Source organism: Chenopodium album, chromosome 23 (genome assembly GCF_948465745.1).
Source record: "Chenopodium album chromosome 23, dcCheAlbu1.1, whole genome shotgun sequence".
NCBI lineage: Eukaryota > Viridiplantae > Streptophyta > Magnoliopsida > Caryophyllales > Amaranthaceae > Chenopodium > Chenopodium album.
In genome coordinates, this window is record NC_137856.1 from 6,234,349 (window position 1) to 6,258,444 (window position 24,096).

The 24,096-nt window shown below is 31.6% G+C and overlaps 4 protein-coding genes across 4 annotated transcripts; 3 read left to right on the top strand and 1 right to left on the bottom strand.

Annotated features, from left to right (window-relative positions):
- The first annotated feature begins 642 nt into the window (after positions 1-642).
- LOC145608463 (polygalacturonase inhibitor 1-like) lies at positions 643-2,037 on the top strand. The gene has a single exon (XM_081664078.1). The coding sequence runs from the start codon at positions 701-703 to the stop codon at positions 1,706-1,708; it is 1,008 nt and encodes a 335-aa protein (XP_081520204.1). The 5' UTR covers positions 643-700; the 3' UTR covers positions 1,709-2,037.
- Positions 2,038-3,093: 1,056 nt separating this feature from the next.
- On the top strand, positions 3,094-4,551 carry LOC145608377 (polygalacturonase inhibitor 1-like). Its single transcript, XM_081663985.1, has one exon. It carries the CDS (start codon positions 3,165-3,167, stop codon positions 4,173-4,175), a length of 1,011 nt encoding a protein of 336 aa, XP_081520111.1. The 5' UTR covers positions 3,094-3,164; the 3' UTR covers positions 4,176-4,551.
- Positions 4,552-6,700: 2,149 nt separating this feature from the next.
- On the top strand, positions 6,701-10,652 carry LOC145609137 (polygalacturonase inhibitor-like). Its single transcript, XM_081664690.1, has 2 exons — positions 6,701-7,232; positions 10,062-10,652. The coding sequence occupies exons 1-2, from the start codon at positions 6,712-6,714 to the stop codon at positions 10,525-10,527; spliced, it is 987 nt and encodes a 328-aa protein (XP_081520816.1). The 5' UTR covers positions 6,701-6,711; the 3' UTR covers positions 10,528-10,652.
- Positions 10,653-18,290: 7,638 nt separating this feature from the next.
- On the bottom strand, positions 18,291-19,491 carry LOC145609438 (uncharacterized). Its single transcript, XM_081664925.1, has one exon. It carries the CDS (start codon positions 19,465-19,467, stop codon positions 18,469-18,471), a length of 999 nt encoding a protein of 332 aa, XP_081521051.1. The 5' UTR covers positions 19,468-19,491; the 3' UTR covers positions 18,291-18,468.
- Between the last annotated feature and the right edge of the window lie 4,605 nt (positions 19,492-24,096).

A 24,096-nucleotide genomic window follows, 5' to 3' on the forward strand; every position in this document is an offset into this window, starting at 1 on the left:
ATACATACATGTATTAGAATTTTGAATAAAACCAAAAAAAACCAAAAAAAATTATTATTGTCATTGTATTCTAATTTACATACTCATGTTAAATAAATTAATAAGTCTTTTAAAGCTTCTAATATAAAAATGAAATTATTTAAAGTATCACCCGGGGCAAAGCCCGGGGTCACACACTAGTTGTTATATATATAATGTGTTGACAAATATAGTCAAAATAAACGATTGTGTCAAATGCGTATATTGTGTACTACCCTTCCCGCCATGTACCGTCCATGCAATGCAAGAGAACTCCAAGACATTTTTGTAACACCTTTTTTTTTTTTTTTTTTTAATTTTTTTTTTGGTATTTTTTCAAAATCCAAATATATGATTATGGTAAAATGAAAATGTGATTATTTGATACTGTGATAAATTTATACTACGTAGTCGTACATCTATCATAGCTGGATGTTGCGACCTAATTAACAATTTCCTTGTCTTGTACAGATTTTTGCCGGTAATACAATTTCTGGTTCACACATTTTTTCTCTTAAAATATCATTTAATAATTGCATAAAAAATTACTGTATAATTTTGGAATATCCATAAACTCCTATAAAACCCCCATAATTAAACTTCCTACCCCAAGCATCATTTAGCTTAGCTTTCTTTTCTTAAACAAAACAAAGTTTATTTTTTTCAAGCTAAGGCAACAGAAATGCCGAGTAGCCGCGACCGAATGTCGGTCATCTCTATTTCTCTCCTCCTCCTCCTCCTCTCCACCACAATCTCAGCCGAAAAATGTCACCCCGACGACAAAGCAGCCCTCTTTAAGATCAAAAAAGCCTTCAACAATGCCTACATTTTCGCCTCATGGACTCACAACACCGACTGTTGTGAGTGGTACTTGGTCAAATGTGACGAAGTCACTCACCGCATCTACTCTCTCATCGTCGATACAGACGATGAGGTTTCAGGTCCTATCCCTGACGCGGTGGGTGACCTCCCTTACCTTGAGTCTCTCACATTCCTTAGACTCCCTAAGTTAACCGGTCCAATCCCACACGCGATTTCTAAGCTTAAAAACCTTAATTCCTTATGGCTTAGCCACAACAACCTCACCGGTCCAATCCCCGACTTTATTAGTCAGCTCACTAAGTTAACCTACATTAACCTCTCCGTTAACAAACTCACCGGTCCAATCCCGCCTTCATTATCATCCCTACACAAACTCGGTGCCCTCTTTCTAGAGCGTAACCAACTCAAAGGACCCATCCCTGAGAGCTTCGGAATGTTTAAGAATAACCCTGATTTTTACCTTAAGCTAGCCAAGAACCAACTTTCGGGACCAATCCCGAAATCTCTAGGAGCGGTTAACTTTACAAATTTAGATCTTTCGAGAAACATGTTGACGGGTGATGCTTCGGTGTTTTTTGGGAAGAACAAGGGATTACAATGGATTGACATTTCGAGGAATAAATTTTCATTTGATCTTACAAAAGTAGGGTTGCCTAAAACCTTGAATAACATTCTATTGAGTCATAATCAGATTTATGGAAGTCTTCCACCTGCATTAGTAAAATTGCCAATGTTGCAGCAATTCAATGTGAGTTACAATCGTTTGTGTGGTAAGATTCCAACCGGAGGCGAGTTGAATCGGTTTGACAAGTATTCTTATGCTCATAACAAGTGTTTGTGTGGCTCTCCCCTGCCTCCTTGCAAGTAAATTAAATCACCGGGATATTAAATTTAGTTGTCACGTTGCTGGTTTGAATTACGTTGTTAATGTAATGGAAGTGGTAGCTATAAAATGCTGCGAATAAAAGAGCTATAACTAGTCCAATGGCTATATAGTTATAGCTTAGAAGCCCAAGTTAGCGCCATATACAGAGTTATAACTAGTGCAATGGCTATATGGTATAACTAATAGTTGGGCTCATTGGTTTTCCTTGTTGGAGTTTTAAGTGTCAATGTCAATTTGGAATTTGTTGTTCATTTTTTAACCAAGTTTGTCGTATTGAGTATGAAGTATTAAGAGTACTTTATTTATTATTATTATTATTTTTTTTTTGGGTAGTATTTTTTAAATAGTTTACTTCCATAGATTCTGGTTCTATCATGTCCCATGAATGAACTTATTTAACTTTATTTTTGACGAATTTCATTATCACAATTTGACTAAAAAAAAAGTAGAACAACTTACTTAAAAACTATAATATTTAGATTTCACGTTTAAACTATAAAGTGAATATAGGGCTCATTTTATCATGGGGATGCCCCAATTTCTCATAGTGAGAAACAAAATTTGTTTCTCATATGCTATTTTTGTAAATAAACCAACAACTTTATTTAATTGTGGAACCCACGATAATAAAAAGTTGTTAATTTATTCACAAAAATGTTCTTATGAGAAACAAATTTCGTTTCTCAATATGAGAAACAGAAAATTTTCCTTTTATCATAGGCAAACATAGCCTCTATAAACTTATCATACCTTTTTAGAGGTTTGTGAATAAAGCTCTTATAGTTAGGATGAGTAAAAAATGAAGAGGTTTGTAAATACAAACCAGTTTGATTTTGCTACCACTAGTTTTACATGTTGACAAGTGGAGTTTGTTCGGCCCTTTTTTTTTTTTTTTCTTTTTTTATTGGTGATCAAATTTAATGAGATGTATTTACAGTAAAAGACATACATAAACCTTTAAACATGTACATCATTTTTTTTAGACAAGCATGTATATCATTTTTAATTCTGAATAATTGAACATGTTTATCTATTGTTTTTGTTTATCTATTTGATAATTGATTTGTTGAGTGAAAGGTTTGTATGATGATAATATGACAAGTAAACAAACCCCTTAGTCCTTAGAGGTTGGTTTGATTGCTATTACCCTTATCATTTTAAGGTGTCTAAAATGTATATATTGTGTAGTGCCCTTCCCGCCATGTACCCATCAATGCAAGTGTGCGAGACAACTCTCAACATCACAGCCACCAAAATTTACTAGTCTTGTACTCCCATTTTCTCCGGTAATGTGACATTAGTGCTCAAATAATTTCATAAATTTCAACTGTTATTTTGGAATAACCATAAACTCCTATAAAAACCCCCCATAATTAAGCTTCCTAGCCAAAGACCATCTCGCTTAGCTTTAATTTCTTCTCTTAAACAAACAAAAAAAATGCCAAGTAGCCGCGTTCAAATGTCGCTCATCTCCGTTTGTCTCCTCCTCCTCCTCCTCTCCTCCACAATCTCGGCCGAAAAATGTCACCCCGGCGACAAGAAAACCCTCTTTAAAATCAAAAAAGCCTTCAACAATGCCTACATTTTCACCTCATGGACTAACGACACAGACTGTTGTGAGTGGTACATGGTCGAATGTGACAGAGTCACTCACCGCATCAACTCTCTTATCGTCGATAAAGACGATAAGGTTTCGGGTCCTATCCCAGATGCGGTGGGTGACCTCCCTTACCTTGAGATCCTCCGATTCATTAGACTCCCTAAGGTAATCGGTCCAATCCCACACGCGATTTCTAAGCTTAAAAACCTTACTAACTTATGGCTTAGCCACAACAACCTCACCGGTCCAATCCCCGACTTCTTTAGTCATCTTCCTAAGTTAACATGGATTGACCTCTCCGTTAACAAACTCACCGGTCCAATCCCGCCTTCGTTATCATCCCTACACAAACTGAACCTACTCATTTTAGAGCGTAACCAGCTCCAAGGACCCATCCCCGAGAGCTTCGGAGAGTTTAAGAATATTCCTAATTTTTACCTTAGGTTAGCCAAGAACCAACTTTCGGGACCGATCCCGAGATCTCTTGGAGCGATTAGCTTCATGGGTATAGATCTTTCGAGAAACATGTTTACGGGTGATGCTTCAGTGATTTTTGGGAAGAACAAGGAGGGATTACTATGGATTGATATTTCAAGGAATAAGTTTTCTTTTGATTTTACAAACATAGAGTTTCCTAAGAGCTTAAGTAACCTTTTAATGAGTCATAACCAAATATATGGAAGTCTTCCACCTGCATTAGGAAAATTGCCAATGTTGCAGTTCTTTAACGTGAGTTACAATCGGTTGTGTGGTAACATTCCAACCGGAGGCGAGTTGAAACAGTTTGACCAGTACTCTTATGCTCATAACAAGTGTTTGTGCGGCTCTCCCTTGCCTTCTTGCAAGTAAACACCGGAATTTTAAATTTAGTTGTCATATTGCTAGTTTGAATTACGTTGTTAATGTATTGGAGTGAGTAAATGTCTCGAATAATCAAGCTATACCTAGTCCAATGGCTATATAATTATATTTTAGGGGCCGAATTTGGAATTTGTTGTTCTTTTCTTAACAACTTTGTCGTACTAAATGTTGTTACTCCCTAGTCCGAACTCGATATAAAATTGTGCACATCTTTCATCCTTTGAAATAAGTAAAGTACTCTGTAGTTTTAGTAGTGAAGATGAGCAAGATGGTGGCTGTTCAATCTTGATGAAAAACATAGTGAAGGTTGGAGTTTGGTTATTATGAATTTATGATCATTATATAGATCTAATTCACCTTAAAATCCGTTACTACAGAATCCAAACAAGCTTGAAGCTTCCCATACCTCTTAGGCAATATTCTCTTTCATATCCAAACATATCTTTAAATTATTTTTGTTGAAGATAAATTATTTTTATTAAAAATAAATTATATTTACTGAAATTAATCAAATCAGCTGACTTATATTCAAATTGTTATTGCTAATTAAAACTTAATTATACCTCCATTATTGTTTTAGTTGACACGTATTGATTTTAGCCTTATTAACCTACTTCTCTTTAACCTGGTTTGTGATTTATACATTATGAAAAATATAGTCGTGCGAGATCTTATTATTACATTACAGTATACGTTTTCAAAATATCATTTTTTTTTTAATTTTTGCTTATTGTTCTATCAATAATAATTCTCTGTAATTCTCATTCATCAATCACGGCCATATACAATATATATAATTAGGTATACTTTGAGGGCAAGGCCAAGTATCCTAAAATAACTCATAGTATATTCTAGGATATAATTTCACAATATTCACATTTATCATAATTTCCTAAAATATATCCTAATAGATATTAGTAGTTGAATTATGCAATAACAAACGTAACTAAAGAAACATGTTAACTAAAAACAAATGAAAGAAAAATATATTTCGAAAACACTAACTATTTTTATTGATTATATGACTGAACTTAAATTATTTTTACATAATATTACTTGTTTAAGGTGAACTAAAAACATTTATAAGAGTTGGTTCACTTGAAAAGGTTGGAATTCATGTATGTTTTATACTATTCTTTGGGCATATTCTGATTTATTGAACTGGGCTGAACTAAATTGAACTGAACTGAAATGAATTAAACTGAACTTATTGGAACTGAACTGAACTAAACTGAAAATAAGTTGAATAGAACAGACATTTAGTTATTAAAGGAGAAATACTTGTATGCCGCTAAAAGAAATACTCGTAGTGCAAATTTAACAGGCGCCAAACTTTGAGATCTACTACTCCCTCCGTTTTTTTTATATGCATCACTTTGACAATTGCACTATTCACATACTATGGTTGACTTAATTTTTTACCTCCTAAAAATGAATAAATGTTAATATATTATATATCATTAGATTCGTCATAATGTCTAGTTTCATAATATAATTTTTTTATAATTTTTACTAATACACAATTAAAGATATTTATGGTCAAAGTAGTGTCTCGGTAAATGTGTCGGTCAAATTAATGCATATTAAAATAAAAAAAAATAAAAAAAATAAATAAAAGGGAGTAATAAGTTTTCAATTTGCAATCTTAAACCTTATCCAATTCTTTGCCGTCATTATATCATCATCAGTGGACCAAAGTGATACGAGTACGTATTAGACAACACTTGCACACATTTATTGATGCCGCGATGCCGGACCACCGTATATGTTTGTTGACTAGGAATAATTGAATAGGATAATTATTATCAATGTATTTTAAATTTATATTTAATTTTGATCTTGTGTACTACAAAGCTGATAGATTAGTATGGAATACTTCCCATTTGAGGTTGTCTAAATCTATAATAATTCTAGTCATAAATGATAATAATAAGTGTTTATTAATATTTTTAAACATCACGTTGGTATAATAATTGAACAAACACAAGGATTAAATGTATATGTTGATACAATATTATACTTACATGAGTTCTATAAGTATCAACGGGCAATTGTTATGGTCACTCATAAGTAGAGTAATTATTGGTGTAGACGTCATTTTTCGTACTTTAACAAGCATTATTAATACTAATAATAACTAAATATATATGTTTTAAAAAGAGTCTAAACTACTTTGTAGTACTTTTCATTTTCAATAAATAGTTTTACTTTTAATTGGCTTAATCCCATCACGTTGAAATTGAAAGTAGTTTCATGTCATCCAAGTATACATATTAAAGTTGCTTGATTTGGACAAACATCATCAGTATAATGTAAACAAGCCAAATTACCCTATTATTTAAAGACAAAAGTGTTTTAGGGGTATGCAGGTTAACAGTCTTTAATAATAAGGAACTTGCTAACAGTACATACGATTAATATAATATGCTTTCAATTGTTATTAGTGCTATATGTCAACCGATAATTGTATAAATAACCACACATATAGATCCTAGTGTAAGCCACAAAAAACACTAACATAAAAATGTCATCATTTGTGCTACTCGTGAGTTTTTTGTTTTATTTCCTTAATTTCTCAGAAGGCAAATTTGCATGCCACCCAAATGACAGAAATGCCCTTTTACAAATAAAATCACACTTTATTAGCAACGCTTCCACCTTCTCCAATTGGGTTCCAAACACTGAGTGTTGCTATTGGTCTAACGTCGGGTGCGACGAGGATGGCCGGGTGGTCATCCTCGTCGTCAACGACGCAGACGATGTAGTCGGGCAACTCTCACCCGCAGTCGGTGACCTACGTTACCTACAAGCTTTACGGTTTTGGAATCTCCCGAACTTAACCGGGCCAATTCCTAGCACTATTGGTAAACTTACAAAGTTGCTAATCTTGGATATAAACAATAATAGTATGTCCGGACCAATTCCTAAAGAAATAGGAAAGCTTAAGAAACTTGAGCAACTTTTTATTACGTCTAACAAGTTTTCTGGCTCTATTCCTCCGGATTTGTCTCGCCTTTCAAATCTCGTTTATCTCCACCTCTTTGGGTACGTTTGACTATCAACTTTTGCTATTTTTATTACTACTCGTAATATTGCATTCTTTGAGATTAAACTTTTGTTAGATTATTAAATTATCATATTTTAAACAATATCATAAATCTTGTGTAACAAATTAAATTTTTGCCTTAGCAATAAATGAGTACATGTCACACTTTTTGAATTTTGCATATCCACATTTGTGATTTTATATGCAATTTATGCTTGGACTAGTATGGCATTACGCTCAAATCCAATATATTATATACACCCGAAAAGGATACATTATTCAAAAAGGTGTTGATCTCATCATATTGGTGTTGCATCTTTGAATAAAAAATAATCTAAGAGTATAAACTAAGATCTAAATCTAAATTTGAAAAGGCTGTCACGAAATAATTTTCCGTAGTTTATTAGAGTGTGGAGTAGAGTATATATTCAACCTAGCAAATAGATTAGGGCTCATGAGATAGGCCCGATAACTATACACTATACACAATAATAGGCACCATAATCGTGACCCGATCGATTGCAGTGAGTGCAAAATAAACCCGACTTTTGACGTCGCTTGGATAGAAAATTTGCAGGAGAAGGGGAAACAATGGTTTCTTTCGCCATTGTTAATGAAGTAGCAGGAGAGTATGTAGAAGAACACTTAGAATAATTTAGAACAATAGAGGCCCCACGAATTGAACTTCGTGAAAATGAATTAGGATAAATTGAAGTGGGAAATATCCCAAATTAGAAGAAATTGACAGTAGTGCGCAGAACACTTAGAATAATTTAGAAAAAATTGAATTGGGAATTATCCCAAATTCGAACCCAATTTAAAAACTAAATTGTGATGAAATTGATGGTAGAAATTGATTATAGGAATTAGAATGTAGAAAAGGGATTGGAGTGATTTTGGCTCCGATATCATGTCACGAAATAATTTTTCGTAGTTTCATTAGAGTGTAGAGTAGAGTATATATACAACCTAGCAAATAGATTAGGGCTCATAAGATAGGCCCGATAACTATACACTATACACAATAATAGGCCCTAACAAAGGCAAAACCATCTTTTTAATAATATGAGCAAACTAGTCCTGATAATATGTTTTTTGATACCAATGATTTTAAAAAGATCAAAATAGATAGAAAAAATTAGATATCAAATTAAATGGTTCTGTATATTATTTATTTGCTTCAAGTATACGAGAATTATTATTGTCTTGTATGAACAATATATGCTTGATAGATAATATTATGTAATATTATGTCTAGTCAAGCATGACGTTTGAGCGGCAATATATAATTAAGCATATTGGTTTGGTGGGTAACATTCGGCAGCATTTGATGGTCATACACTCATACTAACTCGTTCATATTACGCATTACAATGCTTATTACAGCAAAGTAACATTAGTGTAGCCGTACTATGCATGAGTTTTATGAGCAAAATTAACTAATTAAGGGCCTGTTCTCTTCCGTTGAAATTCAGTTCAGTTCAGTTCAGCTCTTATGTCTAATGATATTGCTAATGATATAAAGCCAAATTTCATTCTTTTAAGCTCTTATTACAACGACGCAACAAATAATAATAATAATTATTATTATTATTATTATTATCAATAAATAATAATAATAATCATGAATAAATAATAATAATAATAATAACAATAATACTAATAATAATAATCAATAATTAATTGTAATAATAATAATAATAACAATAATTAATATTAATATTAATAATAATAATAATAATAATAATATCGATACAATTCATTGTTCAAATGGTTCTATTTTTTTGATACACATTTCTATTGTTAATCTTATTGAGAAAATTAGAGTACTACACAACTTAAACTAATTTTCATAGTCAGTTAGTTCTTCGTCTTCTTCTTGTCCACCAAGCTCCTCCATTACCTCGGCATTCCTCTGAACTGACTCCCATATCTGATCAGTTATTTCTTGTCGGACAATATCCATAGCTGCTTTTCTGCTACATGTAAGTGTTTTGTGTTCTTTTGTCATAATACTATTTTATTTTAAAATTAAATAGTATATGTGTTTAAAATATTTAGAGGTTTCAAGTTTTTAATATATTTTCCATAAATTTATAATTATATTATAAATTTTATAATTATGTCATATGAAATAGTACATTTGTATATACACATAGGTATAGTAATATATAATCAAAGACCACTAATCCGTAGTTAAAAATCACTAATTAATAAGTTCAGTTCAGTTCAGTTCAGTTCAGCTCAGCTCAGTTCAGTTCAGTTCAGTTCAGTTGATTTCTGTCAATCAGAACAGGCCCTAAGGCTTATCGGTCAAATTTAAGAGTATGTCCACATATATTGGGTGTACCATAATTATTTAGAGAATTTGCCTCATTTTTAAAACTAAATATTGACATAAATAATATCATGGGAGTGCAATAATATAACGTTGTTTATCTACTGTACCATGTGTGCACATCAACGTTCAACAGTCAACAACTCAACACCACTCCCCCACCATCCTATCTCAAGTCCCAACTTACGCTTCTAGACACCCACCAAGCCACCAATGTCACATTATTAATCATCATGTCTATCCACAATCCCCTGGCTAGCACAGTACAATTGCGCAACTAAGGTTCTATTCAATTCACGTAATAATAACATTATTTTCATTTATTTCAGATTTAATAATATAGATAAAATATGTTCAAATAAACTTTATCTTATTATTATGATATATATATACTACTTTTTCCGTTTCTTTTTAGATACATCACTTTGCTTTAATTTAAATGCATCACTTTTAATTAATTCTGTCTATATATTATTCTAATTATTATCAGGAACAAGCTAACCGGTTCAATTCCAGCAAGCTTTGGATCATTCAACACCAATCTAAGTCTCCTACTATATGATAACCAACTATCCGGTCCAATTCCGAAGTCATTGGGTCAAGCAAAGCTCTCAAAACTAAGCGTGTCAAATAACCAACTCTCAGGCGATGCATCTTTCTTGTTTAAGAGCGATAAGTCAGTACTCACCGATGTATCACTAAGGAATAACAAGTTTAAGTTTGATTTTAGCAATGTGGACTTGCCCCAAGGTCTAAGAAATCTTGACATTGCTCATAACATGATATATGGATCACTTCCGAAACGACTCGGACAACTCCCATTGCAGTCGATTGATGTGAGCTATAACAAACTTTGTGGCAAGATCCCAACCGGACGACGATTAAAGACATTTAGTCCTTCGCTCTTTGCCCACAACAAATGTCTATGTGGTGCTCCTTTACCCCCTTGTAAATAATGGGTTAGTAATTTGAGTGAACGAGTTGTGTTTGTGTTTGAATGTAATTGGATTTGTCCTTGAATAAGGTCTTGGGCCTCAAGAAAAAGCCCAATTAATATTAGATGGGCACCCTTTAATGTTCTGTGCAAGTGCAACCCTTTTGAATCTTTTTTTTTTTTTTTGGTTAAAGAGGTTCAAATAAATTAATTAGGCCTCATCTAAAGGTTAGAAGTCATAATACAAGAAGTATTTTGATTGTGTTATAAAAATAAGAGAAAGAGAAGAAAGTAGGAGAGAGAATAGATCGATATTCTTATTCAATAATATGTGGGAGTATACATATATTTATACATGAGATATAACTAGGGTTTTGGGGAATAATAGTATCTAGAATATTCCTGAATAATCCTAGGGATATAATGGGCATCCACTAATACATATATTATATAACACTCCCCCTTGGATGACCATTATCGAATAGTGTGCCTCGTTAAAACCTTACTAGGGAAAACCCGATGGGATAAAAACCTAGTGAAGGAAAAAGAGTACTACACTTTCATAATACACCTTAACATGCTGCCTCGTTAAAAACCTTACCAGGAAAACCCAATGCGGGACAAAACCATGGTTAAGGGAAAAAGAGTGCAGCGCGTATTTTTCTCCCCCTGATGAATGCATAACTTGAGATCTTCCCATGTAATGTATCCAATGCCTTAGTGACTTCACATTTGTAGCTGAATAACATTCTTTGATAGCCGATCCTCCCTGATCAAACTTGAATCTTCAAATCTTCACTGTTAGGCATCTTCATTTATCCATGCATACTTGTGAGAACAATACATATGTTGTGTTTACCACTATCTTATATCACAATTTTGTTTCAAGTTGCCTTACCACAAAATTTTGCCTACTTCTGGAGGTCGTAAAGTAGCTATTGATAATCAAATATTGATAATATTTTATGGCAACTTGTGATATCTTGATATCATTATTTAAAGCTTATATGAATTAGTAATAATATAACATAAGTAATTATTATATACTTTACTCATGGTTCTTCTGGACCATAAGAAGATTATTCTTACTGTAATATATCTCATTACTATTCTTCTTTAGACATTTTCATTTTAGACGAGAGTTTTCCAATGAATACAAAAATCGATTAACTCTCACTTGGTTAAATTTCAGGTTGAAAACTCAATAACTTAATCACCAATACTCTCCATGAGTTTGATAACAATATCAACATTGTCATTTTTCAAAATATAGAATTTGAAGGGCTAGATATTTGAATACATTGTATGTAAGTTCTTCGGGAACTTTTATGCATGATTCATAACATGCTATTGAATCGTCATCGTATAAAATTTCATCACAATTAATTATAAGCCCATCGAAATATATATAAATTTCTTCTTGTAAGCTTTCATCATAATTATAAACTCGTCATACCACAAACATTCACATATAACACAATTGTTGTATATAACTAAGGCATGCAATATGAGATGTAGAATTTATGATAAAATCATGAACAAAATACATATGTGATGAGTAATGCATCAAACTACATCTTATACATACAATGAGTAATGCATAAATCTAAAACTCAAACATAAAGGACTCAAAATGTAAACACTGTACAGTGTGGATTTCAGAAATCCATTTTCAAATTGGACTACTAGTCCCATGATAAACTTTTGATTTATTATCTTAGTTTCATGTCGACATCAAAATGGACATATATTTCTGATCCCTTATTCACAAGTCCATTCATTTTGCATATGCATATTATGTATCGGTTCCATCATATACCGGTATCATATAATTCCTCAAGATACAATTTAATTTGCATGCTATTTTGCAATGATATCTGAATACATTTCTTATTGGTACCATCATAACTTTCTTACATCATAGGCCATCTATTGTATTAATTCAGATATCTATACCACTTTTAGGGTATTTCATACACTAGAGTATTTATATACTATTACACTATTAGTGTTAACTACACTATCTTGCCATATATCATATATATTAGACTTATCTTTATTTTGGAACCGATCATACAACCTACACTTCAGGTGTAGTGATTCAAGTATAATTGGCAAGATTTTATCTCAATGTATACACATAATTAATATGACCAAAATGTATCTTCAACGTTATGCAACATGAGTCATAACTAAATACAAATCAAATCATAAATGTGCAACATATCTTGATAATATGTAGACAATAGTTGGCATATAACTTTTCAAATTTACATTACAGGGATCATCAAGTATTTGATTTTGCCAACTTATGCTAACCCTTCTCCCCCTAAGTTGGTAAAATAACTCATATATAGGGGCATTAAAATTCTTGACCAACTTAGTACATAAATTTGCAAAATAATTCATTTCATTGGGAAGATTATATATAATAAAATTTATCTCTTCTGGAGAATATTATCCATTGGGGGAGAGTATATTGTGCAGTTATTCATCATTTCTTATCTTTATTCTTGTGCTGACTGATAATAGCCCCAATAATCAAGAGATTGTTATATAAGTATAAGTCACTTGTATATAATTCACTAGACAGTGATCTTCTGATCATCAAAAGACTTTAATAATGAGATATTAGTTACTCAAAAATTTAACATACAAGTAGCCTTAGTGAGCTTTCAGTCACCTAATACGGTGAGCTTCTACTCACCTGAAACTGTATAAAACATAAACTATCCTGGTGAACTTCTGGCCACCCATTACATATGCCCATACAAAGTTGTTAGAAACTTATATATATATATTTATATATATACAATCTCTTGAAATTTTTTTTTCGTCAAAATAAACTATTAAATTCACAATTTAAATGTATCTCAATCTCAATGTTATGTCTTGCCATTCAATTCATTTCATATATCTAACATTGAGAGAGCGTCAGCACATAATTTCTTTCATATCAAATGAAACTTCAGGTTCTCATAACGAGTATTTATTGAACCCGGATGGCCTATTTAATTTTCACATTCAATCACTTTTTATTTAAACTATATATGGTCAGTTTTCCAATTCTGTGATCACCTTATCAAATGTATTTTATGCATGGCCATGAATATAATGTGATATAAGAACAATAATATGCATATCTTTATTCACTTGGCAAGACAACCAACTAATACATGATCGATAATAATAACTTAATTACGCTCTGCTGGAGCATTAAGTATAATCTTGATACATGCTAATCTTGTTGGACATTTCCTACTCTTCTGGAGTCTTTTGTATAAATATGGTAAAATTTAATTTTACTAAACATGATGCTTCTAGTGATCTAATAAAGTTTATCACTTCATCATCAAATTTGTCATTGTCAACAGTTGCTCCTTTGTTTTTTTTTTTTTCGAAAATTCATATTATCTATAGGTATCCATTAATCTACCACGCTTCAGGCGTCTCCTTGGTTGATTAACAACTGATATTGTCCTTTCTGGGACATAAATTTTAATGGGAGCCTTTACAACTAGTATATAGTCAATGACAGTACAATTGTTCATATATATCTCCAGGATGGTATCATACTAAAGATTTAATTATCGTGTGGCCACCTCTATCAAATAAATGTTGATATGTAAGTTAATGTATGTATCAAACTGACCATCAAAGCATTTTAGTGTTTTTGTGCAAGGATTACCTAAATTAACGGAATGAATAATATCTCCCCCTAATCCTTGCATATGGGGGCATAATATTAATCGTCCAACAACCTTTAATTAATTATATTGCGTCTTTTAAGCCAAAATTTATTTTTGGCAATGTCATGTATCAAGTCAAATGTTCCTCTTGCATTCATTTTAAATTGGAATATCTCATAAGTATGGGCATAAACATATTTATCAAGTGAGTTGCTCACAATGTCATGCATGTTCAATCTCTTGCTCATAAAGATAATATCTATTCATGTTTGCAATTCTATCTTATGAACTTTTCCATGAAGAATTATATACAATCAAAAGAACATCATGCAAGCATGCTAATCTCTATTAAGTATGCAAAATCTCATTCACTTCTGGGAATGAATATATCTAGTTATTTATCAATATTCAGCTAGAATTTGGTATCATGGATATCCAAACAAAAGACAATAATATATAAACTATATAAATTCTTTATATTTTCACATGACATTGTGTATATAGGAACACATTAATTATGTAAACGGTGGATTATCCAAGCAACATACATTAGAAACAATTAGAAATTTATTGGTCATTTATATGTCTTCATATTATTCCTGGGGCTTTCTGGCCCTTCATAAATATTTAAGGAACTTCAGGTCTATATGGTATAATTATTTAATATATAAATGACACATCAATCATTCAAAATACATTCGCATATTTTTCATATGCAATTGAAATAAATCACAAATCTATCTATCATCCATCTACATTTATTAAGGAATATGATATCATATAGTAAACATTGTCATTATTACCACTATTGCTCATAATCCCAAAATCAATTATTTTCACATAAAATAAAATATTACCCTCATATACACATTTAAATTCAAAATACGATCAGACTACATACAAGTATATATATATATATATATATATATATATATATATATATATATATATATATATATATATATATATATATATATATATATATATATATATATATATATATATATTTCTTTATAAAGTTTGGGGAATTTTAAATCCATATAAATGAAAAAATTCATTATTTCTAATCATAACTCTTTTCAATATTATTATATTATAGTACTATTTGATACTTCACTACATAACTTGACTATTTCACTATGAAACAATCTTCAACCAAGAACTGTATGAGCATGGTACAATCACTTGATTCAATCAAGATAGACCCAAAGTAAAATCTGTAACAAAAATAATATATACATACTTCTGACAAATTCAATGTTTAGTTCTAGTGGAATAGAAGATTGGCATATATGCTTTAGTAGACTTTACAGAGAGAACAACGTAACCAAGCTAAAGATATTACAAATAAAACAACTTAAAGTGATAAGTATGCTAGGAGATAAGAATGCTAACTATAGTTGACTCTACAAGAATTATCATATGTAAATAATTATGAGGATAATGTTTACCGTTGTTTTACTTCAATAAATATAGTTTTGACTTGTAATTATTGATCAAACAAAAATAACACATATAATATGATTTTAAACACATACTTACAATTGAACAAAATAAATTAGTCCTAATCTAACGTCATGCTTCTAGTGAAATACAAGTTTCACTTGCAATCCTCTCATTATAGATCAGACAACTTGGTCTATACTAGTATAATACTTTAACTCTTTATTACTAGTAAGATTGAATGGAAAAAAATATATATATATATAATTATATATAAGATTGAAAACCAAAAATTATACTCCGTACTTATTTTAAATCTTCAAAACTAATGCTCCTTAGAATATCATTGAATCTATAAAAGGGCATAATGATGGATACTCTACATCAATAGTCCATATATACTCAACTAGGCAACAGTACCACTAACATCAAGTTGAAATAATAGTACACAAATAATAATATCAATCATCATATGAATGTTTCAAGCTGCGTCGTGTCTCATTACTACGAGTAGAAGAAAAGCACAACTTTAACATCCTATCATAATTTAACAAAGCAACCTCCAAAATGAGTTCATGTAACTATCTACTAATAGGCTTACCAGAGATACTTGCTATGTAGTAGTTGTACGAAAGATTGACAATGATCATGACACAATTTATTTATTATTTACCAAAGTTTATCAGAGAAAAAATAAAATAATACGAGACGTAAAAAAAACTTCCACCAATTCAATAAATCCACCATCATCCAATAATGCTTATATAATAAGCCATAATTCATTATAATAAGGTAGCAATGATAATCCTAAATCAATAGCATACAAATAAACATAATAATCATGGAATCATAGAGAATAAAGTAATACTCCGTAATTCTTAGTATTGGGCAGTTGGCATTTTGCAACACCTTCAATGCAGGGTTATCAAATTGCATTCCTCAAGCATATAAGGAGATTATACAATAATAAATAAATAATTGATTTTAATAAATTGAAGCATCTATCAAACTCCATACAACAAATATAATCAGTGTCGCATACCGATATATAAATATATATATATATATACTTTGCATTAATCGAAAGAGTACATGTTTATAAAATCGAAATATTGTTCAATCGTAACACAAAAATAATGATGAATTCATGATAAATTTCATACTAATTAATCCACTAAATACAAAAGACTAACCTCGATGATGATTGATTTCCCTCATATTTTTGGATGACTGATTTCCCTCATATTTTCGTCGAGTTAATCGGCATAGTATTGGTTTTCTGTCTCCCTTTACTCAACCAATTATGATTGATTTTCCTTAGCGATGGTGCTGATAACGTGTTATAAAAATAAGAGAAAGAGAAGAAAGTAGGAGAGAGAATAGATCGATATTCTTATTCAATAATATGTGGGAGTATACATATATTTATACATGAGATATAACTAGGGTTTTGGGGAATAATAGTATCTAGAATATTCCTGAATAATCCTAGGGATATAATGGGCATCCACTAATACATATATTATATAACAGATTGTATGATTTATATCGTTCTTTTGTAATTTTACATTATCAATATACAAATTCAAGTCAAGCTTTTAAGTTTGTTGATGTCAACTCATTGTACCAAAAAAAAAAAAAAAAAAAAAAAAAAAAAAAGGAGCTTCTTCGTGAAGTTTAAAGTTCATGTTATGACATTTTAACTTTGATTGTGTTTAGTAATTCAGGGCCGTCTATTAGGGGGAGCACCGGGCCCCCCTATTTGTGGGCCCCAACATTTTTTTTACAAAATAAAATGAATTTTTAAATACTAAATATATATATGAGAAATATTGGTTTATTTATTATCACTAATTATATCCATAACCATGCTAATAATCTTTTACTACGTTTAAAAGTCCGTTAAGTGATAATTGTAATATATTGCTTGACTTTTATGCTATCCAATATTCATATGCTTTTTTTTTTTTAATTTTTTTTTTTGAATGGATTCAATATTCATATGCTTATATTACTTTAACAGTACTTTTTACCAATATATAAAAAACATATGTTGTCATGTAAAATAATTTTGGATTAATAAATATATATAGTCAAATGTGTGCATTAACATGTGTGTTAGTGTTGTGATTTTTATGAAATAAAAGGAGTATATTATTGCTCTCTTCTCTCTCTAGTTTCAAATTTTGTGATGCCCATCAATTTTTTTTTTTTAATTATCCAATAATAAGGGATAAAATATTTTATTGTTGAATTACGTACAAAATACACTTTGTAGTTTAGGGTCGGGGCCCCTATTTAAGGTTTTGCTCCGGGCCCCAAAAATGTCTGAGACGGCACTGTAGTAATTACTACATGTTTATTTGTATTAAAGGAAGACAATGTCATATGGATTCTTTTTTTTTTTTAATGAATGTCGTATGGATTCTAGTTGGATGGTTTGTAATTTTATTCGTCACTTTAAAAGTAACATTGATTGTATAATACATGTAATTAAAGATAATAATGTTCAATGTTATAATCTTATAAACTTGAGACCATGTAAAAAACGAATGTGAGTAAAACTTAATATGAACTATATTTTAAAATGGAGGCAAATAGTGCAAAAACATAGAGAAAAAATAAAACTAGAACAAGTAAATTGAGACGTGTATAGTTATATTCACCGTAATTTATTGAAATTAAATCAATGGAATACGATAATATACAAATAAAGCTCCGGAAACACCATTATTGAAGTATATGAAAGACGAAATTCACCAAAATTAATTAAATTCACATTTATCAAAATTAATAAACAAATAACCCAAAGTCTATCTTCCTAAACCGGTTCACTTGCAAGCCGGAAGCGGACCACCACAAAGGCACTTGTTATTTCCAAAAGAATCAGCCCCAAACCGGGTCAACCATTTTCCAATCGGAACCGGTCCACAAAGCTGGTTGTAGCTCACATTAAAAACTTGCAAGGGTAACTGAGAAAGTTGTCTTGGTAGTGAACCATAAATCATGTTATGGCTAACATCAAGACCTTGTAACCTTGAGTTAAACACCACGTTAGAGAAGTCAAATGAGAATGCATTGTTTCTCAAGTAAATTAAAATTAGTTTTGGGTTTCTAAATAAAAATGAAGCATCCCCCGTGAACTGGTTGTTCGAAAGGTCTAGCCAGCTAAACCCGGCTTGGCTTAATGATTTTGGGATTGGGCCGGAGAGGTTATTATCGCTGACTTGTATGGCTAGGTTTTTAAATAAACTGAAGCTCTCGGGGATTGTACCGGAGAGCTGATTTTTTTGTAGGGTAAGTTTTTGGAGATTGGGGATACGAGATAGAGAGGCGGGGATTGGACCGTTGAATTTGTTTTCTGATAAGTCAAGGATATTTAGTTTCTTAAGCCGGTATAGGGATTGTGGGATTAAACCGGATAAGTTAGTTCGAAAAAACTCAAGATCTTGAAGGTTAACAAGGTTTGAAATAGACGAGGGAATAGGCCCAGTCAAACCAGGCATATCATTAAAGTAAAGGACCTCAAGACCGGTCAGTTGACCGACAATTGGAGGAATTTGACCGATGAGCTCGTCCCCACCTATGGTTAGGTAGTTAACCCGATTAGTTTGATTATCACACCCAACGTTGTACCAAGTCTTACAACAATCAGAGTTGGGCTGCCATGTGGAGAAAAAAGTAGTGTTTGGGCCTAAACGGGCTTTAATTTCAAGAAGGGCATTTTTGTCATTTGGATGACAGAGTTCAGCTGCTAGAGAAAGAGTAAACAAAGAGGTGGTGATGAGAAGAGAGAATAGGAAAAGAGAGATTTGCGATTGAGATTTCATTTTGTGTTGTTTTGTGTGAATGTCAAAGTTTGGTTTTTTTTTGAGTTGGAGTATAATGTATTTTGCTTATGTGTTTTATAGGCATTCATTATGTAGTTTGGGTATACGTATTTTGACTGAAATGTAACTGAAGAATTAGTCAATCAATATAAATAAATAAGGATATGGCTTTTTCTTGGTCAAATTGGTGTTCTCCCAACTTCCCAAGTAGTTTCCATCTAAATTCAAGATTATTATCGGATAAAATAAGTATGCTTTGTATATTAATCTTTTTTTTTGTATATTACTCTTACTAGTAGCTTAGATTTTAAAACTGCATGCATGAAGTGTCATGTTTTTTAATATGCTCATAGATCTCCACCGTCAGGACCGTCTTTAATCTTTAAGAAGCATATGCTTCGTCAAAATTTTTACTTATCAACTTCAACTAAAAAGTATTGGAAATTATATACGGAGTAAGAAATTATTCATTTTAGTATTTCTATCATATTTTTTGTAATTTCAATTATTAATTTTAGAGGAAACATTTGGTAGATTGATTATACACCAACAAAATAAAAAGGGAAATTAGTTTGTGACAACATATGTAGTATATAGATAAGGTGGAGATTTTACAAGAAATTATTAATCTTAGTATTTCTATAAGGAAATAACACTAAAAAAAAACCCGAGAATAGTTTTTAACATCTCCTTGTAGGCACGAAAAATTTATATATGTGCCACATTGGATGTTATATGGGTCAAAAGTCAATTTATTGACTTGATGCTAATTTGACTATTAATTAAAAATAATTAAATTGGGTGAATAAATTAAATCGGCCCATTTTAGTTATTTTAATTGTTTATTTAATTGGTAAAACCCATTAAAAATGGGTTATAATAATCAAGCTGGCCCAACTTCATTGTACATCAAACCCTAACCCTAAGAGTTGCTCACTCTATAAATAGAGGCTACTAACTTCATTTGGAGGGGAAAAAAAGAGAGAAAAAAGGAGGAAATCCTAAAGAGAAAAACCTAGAGTAAACAAGGAGATCAAAATACAGAGAAAAGCCTCTCAAATATTCAAACCTTTCCAAAGAAACCTCTCAAACACTCTAAACCTCTCTTCAGAGAAAACCTCTCATCAAATACTCTAAACCTCTCCGGAGAAAGTCTCTCAAAACCTAGAAGAACAACAAGCATTCGACGTGTCGTTCTACTCTAGAAGATCACCCGTGGAAGAGATCAAGCCTCGACGGCCCTCAACACGAAGGAAAGAAGGAATAATTCAAATCATCAAGAACACCGGTTCAACCTCTACATCAAATATTCATTGATCGAGATCAAGCCTCGTCGGCCCTTAATCAAGAACTCAACTCAAAAGTCTACATCAACATAAGTCAAAGTTCTGCATCAAACCTTTGATCGAGAACAAGCCTCGACGGCCCTCGTTCAAGAATCAAGTCAATTTGTGGATTACGTCAAAGTCAAAGTGGAGATCGAATCAGAGGAGCAAATTAGAGATTATACCAAAAATACTCAAATTAATAAAATTAACACTTTGTTGCATTTGTTTTGAGTCTATATTTTACAGATTTAAAATTTGTATTTACACTCCTAAAAAAATTTACTTTAAAACTGAAAATTTTTTATAAAAATTGGACTTTACCAGGCCACCACTTAACAATTTCTGTCCAAACAATCCGTTAAGTGGGATCCATAGTGACACATGTCTTCATTTTATAGGTATTAAATATATAAATAAAAAAATATTAATAAAAAAATATTCCTAAAACTACCCAGCACCCCATCCCCACCACCGCCACCATCTTTTCCACCATCACCGAGTGCAGTCGCCACCGCATCCCCTCCCCCACCCTTTACTAGACCCACCTGAACCCTCCTCCCTTTTCCTCAGCCCTAAACCGCCCCAACACTGACGGATCCCCAAACCGCAATCCTTCATCCCCAAAAATAGTCGCGAATTCGGCCGCTAATGGCTGAAATCGGCCGATTTTGGGACAGAGTGGCCTTAACAGACCGATATTCAACCTTTTTTGGGGAAGAATGGCTGTATTTTGGTGGTTTTGGGGCGGTTTAGGGTTGTGGGAAAGGGGGGGTTTCACGTAGGTTGGGTCCACTCCCCCGCGGTGGGTCTGATCTGTAGTTGGCGGTTGCGCTTGGCAAGGGCGGAGTAGAGGGTGACAGTGGTGGGCAGTGATAGGGGTAGGGTGGTTGGGTATTCTAGTGTTTTTTTATTTTTGTTTTTTTTTATATTTGGTTTTTTATAAATTTATTTTAAGGACCAATAACAAAGTGACACGTGACTTTATGGCCCCACTAAACGGATTCTCGAATGGAATCAATTAAGTGGTGGTAAAGGCAAATTTTTAAAAAAATTTTTGGAATTAAATTTTTTTTTTTTTTTGGTGTTAAAAACCATTTTCAATATTTTTTTGGTGTTAAAATACAAAATTTCCTTTCTATAAAAATAAAAAAAGAAAAACCCAACTTAGCTACCATAAATTTATGCTAGGTCCTGTTTACTTCATCTTATTTTTGCCGAACAGAAATTATTTTTACTAAACTTAAATTTTTTTTTGCTGAGCTTAAATTATTTTTACTGAACTGAAATTAATTTTACAGAACTAAAATTAGTTTTACTAGTTGAAATTATTTATGCTGATTCTCTTTTATATTTCTTCTTTAAAATTACTCTGAACTGAAATTATTTTTACTAAACTAAAATTATTTTTACTGAATTTTATTTTTATAAGGTGAGTAAACAGGGCGTCAGGGCCTAATTAAAAGTTATTCTTAACGGAATTCCAGATTTTGGGGCCTCAAAAATTTAAGGCACTGTGCTGTTGGGCTATTTTTACAGCCCAATAGCACGCCCTGTCAACTGTTTACCAAAAGTCTTTCACTATTCTTAATGACCAGTCAAATTGTGGTAATATTATTCCCAAGGGGATATTTGGCAAGTGAGAATTGAGGGTGGGATTGGGAATTTTAATCCCAATTGAAAAAATAAGCCTTGTTTGTTTGGTGGGAATGGGAATAAAAAGGTTTGGGAATGGGATTATTTAGGGGTGAATTCCCACCATTTTATTACCTAGGTAGGATAGGTAATAAATGGATGGAAATGAGAATAGGGAAAAATTACATTTTTCCATTAATGAAAAAAATGAAATAATAATCTTAGTAAGGGTATTTTGGTAAAATTATTATTTATTCCTTATATATTCCCACCCACCATCCAAACAAGGTATTGACATATTTTCAGGTATTCCCATCAAGTAATTCTCATTCCCGGCCATTCCCACCTTTTAATCCCCAAACTCCCATTCCCACAATCCAAACGCCCCGTAATAGTAAACCAAAACCAAAAGGTGTTGAGATTATGCTTAGCAGTTTAAAGTACATAAATGAACTATGTAATAATCTAATTCATCACCTTAACCAGTTATAAGAAACAATTAATAGAAGACAGAAAGTAGTTCCAGATTTTGGATATTATTGGGAATATTGCTCAACGTTGACAATCCAAGAGGTGACAAATCCATCCCTTACTTATTTTAACGAGCCCATGTTGTGATGGCTCCAAAATGTCTTCTAATTTTATGTCAAAAATATGTGAGAAAAAAAAGAGTCAAATTAATACACCATATAAGTCATAATACGTTCTCTATTTATTTAGAAAAATGTGGAAAAACAAAATGTGTCATTTCTCAAAAAAACACGAATACCTAAACTAAAATAGAAATTTGAAATAATTCAATCAAAATGTGCCTTTTCATCGAAAAAGAATCTTTTCTAATTTTATATCAAAAATATGTGAGAAAAAAATAGTCAAATTAATACACCATATAATTCATAACTAGTGTGTATCCCAGACGATGCCCTGAATTGCTATTTTGTGTACTTCTTGCTTTAATTTAACAATTATGTTCGACTATTTGTATAGTTAATGTGTGTAGTGGTTCAGACGTTACATCGGATGTCACTTTTTTTTTTTTTTTTTTTTTTTTTTTTTTTTTTTTGTATTTTACATCATATGTATTTATATTATAATCTTGTGAAAAATAAGTGAATTATGTTACTCTATTTTACTTAATAAATGAAAGGAATATATAATTTTATGTGAAACTTGAAACATTAATAATAGTTGATTGAGATGGTAAATGTATTAACTATATGTATTGGAGGTTATGGGTTCGAATATTGTTCAAATCATATTTAATTTTGTTAAATGAAGTGGCTAGCTTACGTGGTGCATATACTTTGGATGATGACGTGACACTGTGACATAGCACAATTGTAGAGTGCCACGTGGCACCGTTTCTTTAAAAGGAACGCCTTTTAATATATAGTATAGATAGATACGTTCTCTATTTATTTAGAAAATTATGGAAAAACAAAATGTGTCATTTCTCAAATAACACAAATACCTTAACTAAAATACTTAGAAAATTGAAATAATTCAACCAAAATGTGCCTTTTCATCAAAAACATGTCAACTAATTAATAAATTATTTCGCAAATAGCTGGTTTATAACCTTAATGTCCGCCTGTTGGTTTGAGAGCAAGAAAGTAATGAGTCATGTACAAGCTATAGATAAAGCTGAAATAATTTTGCAATAAGTCAA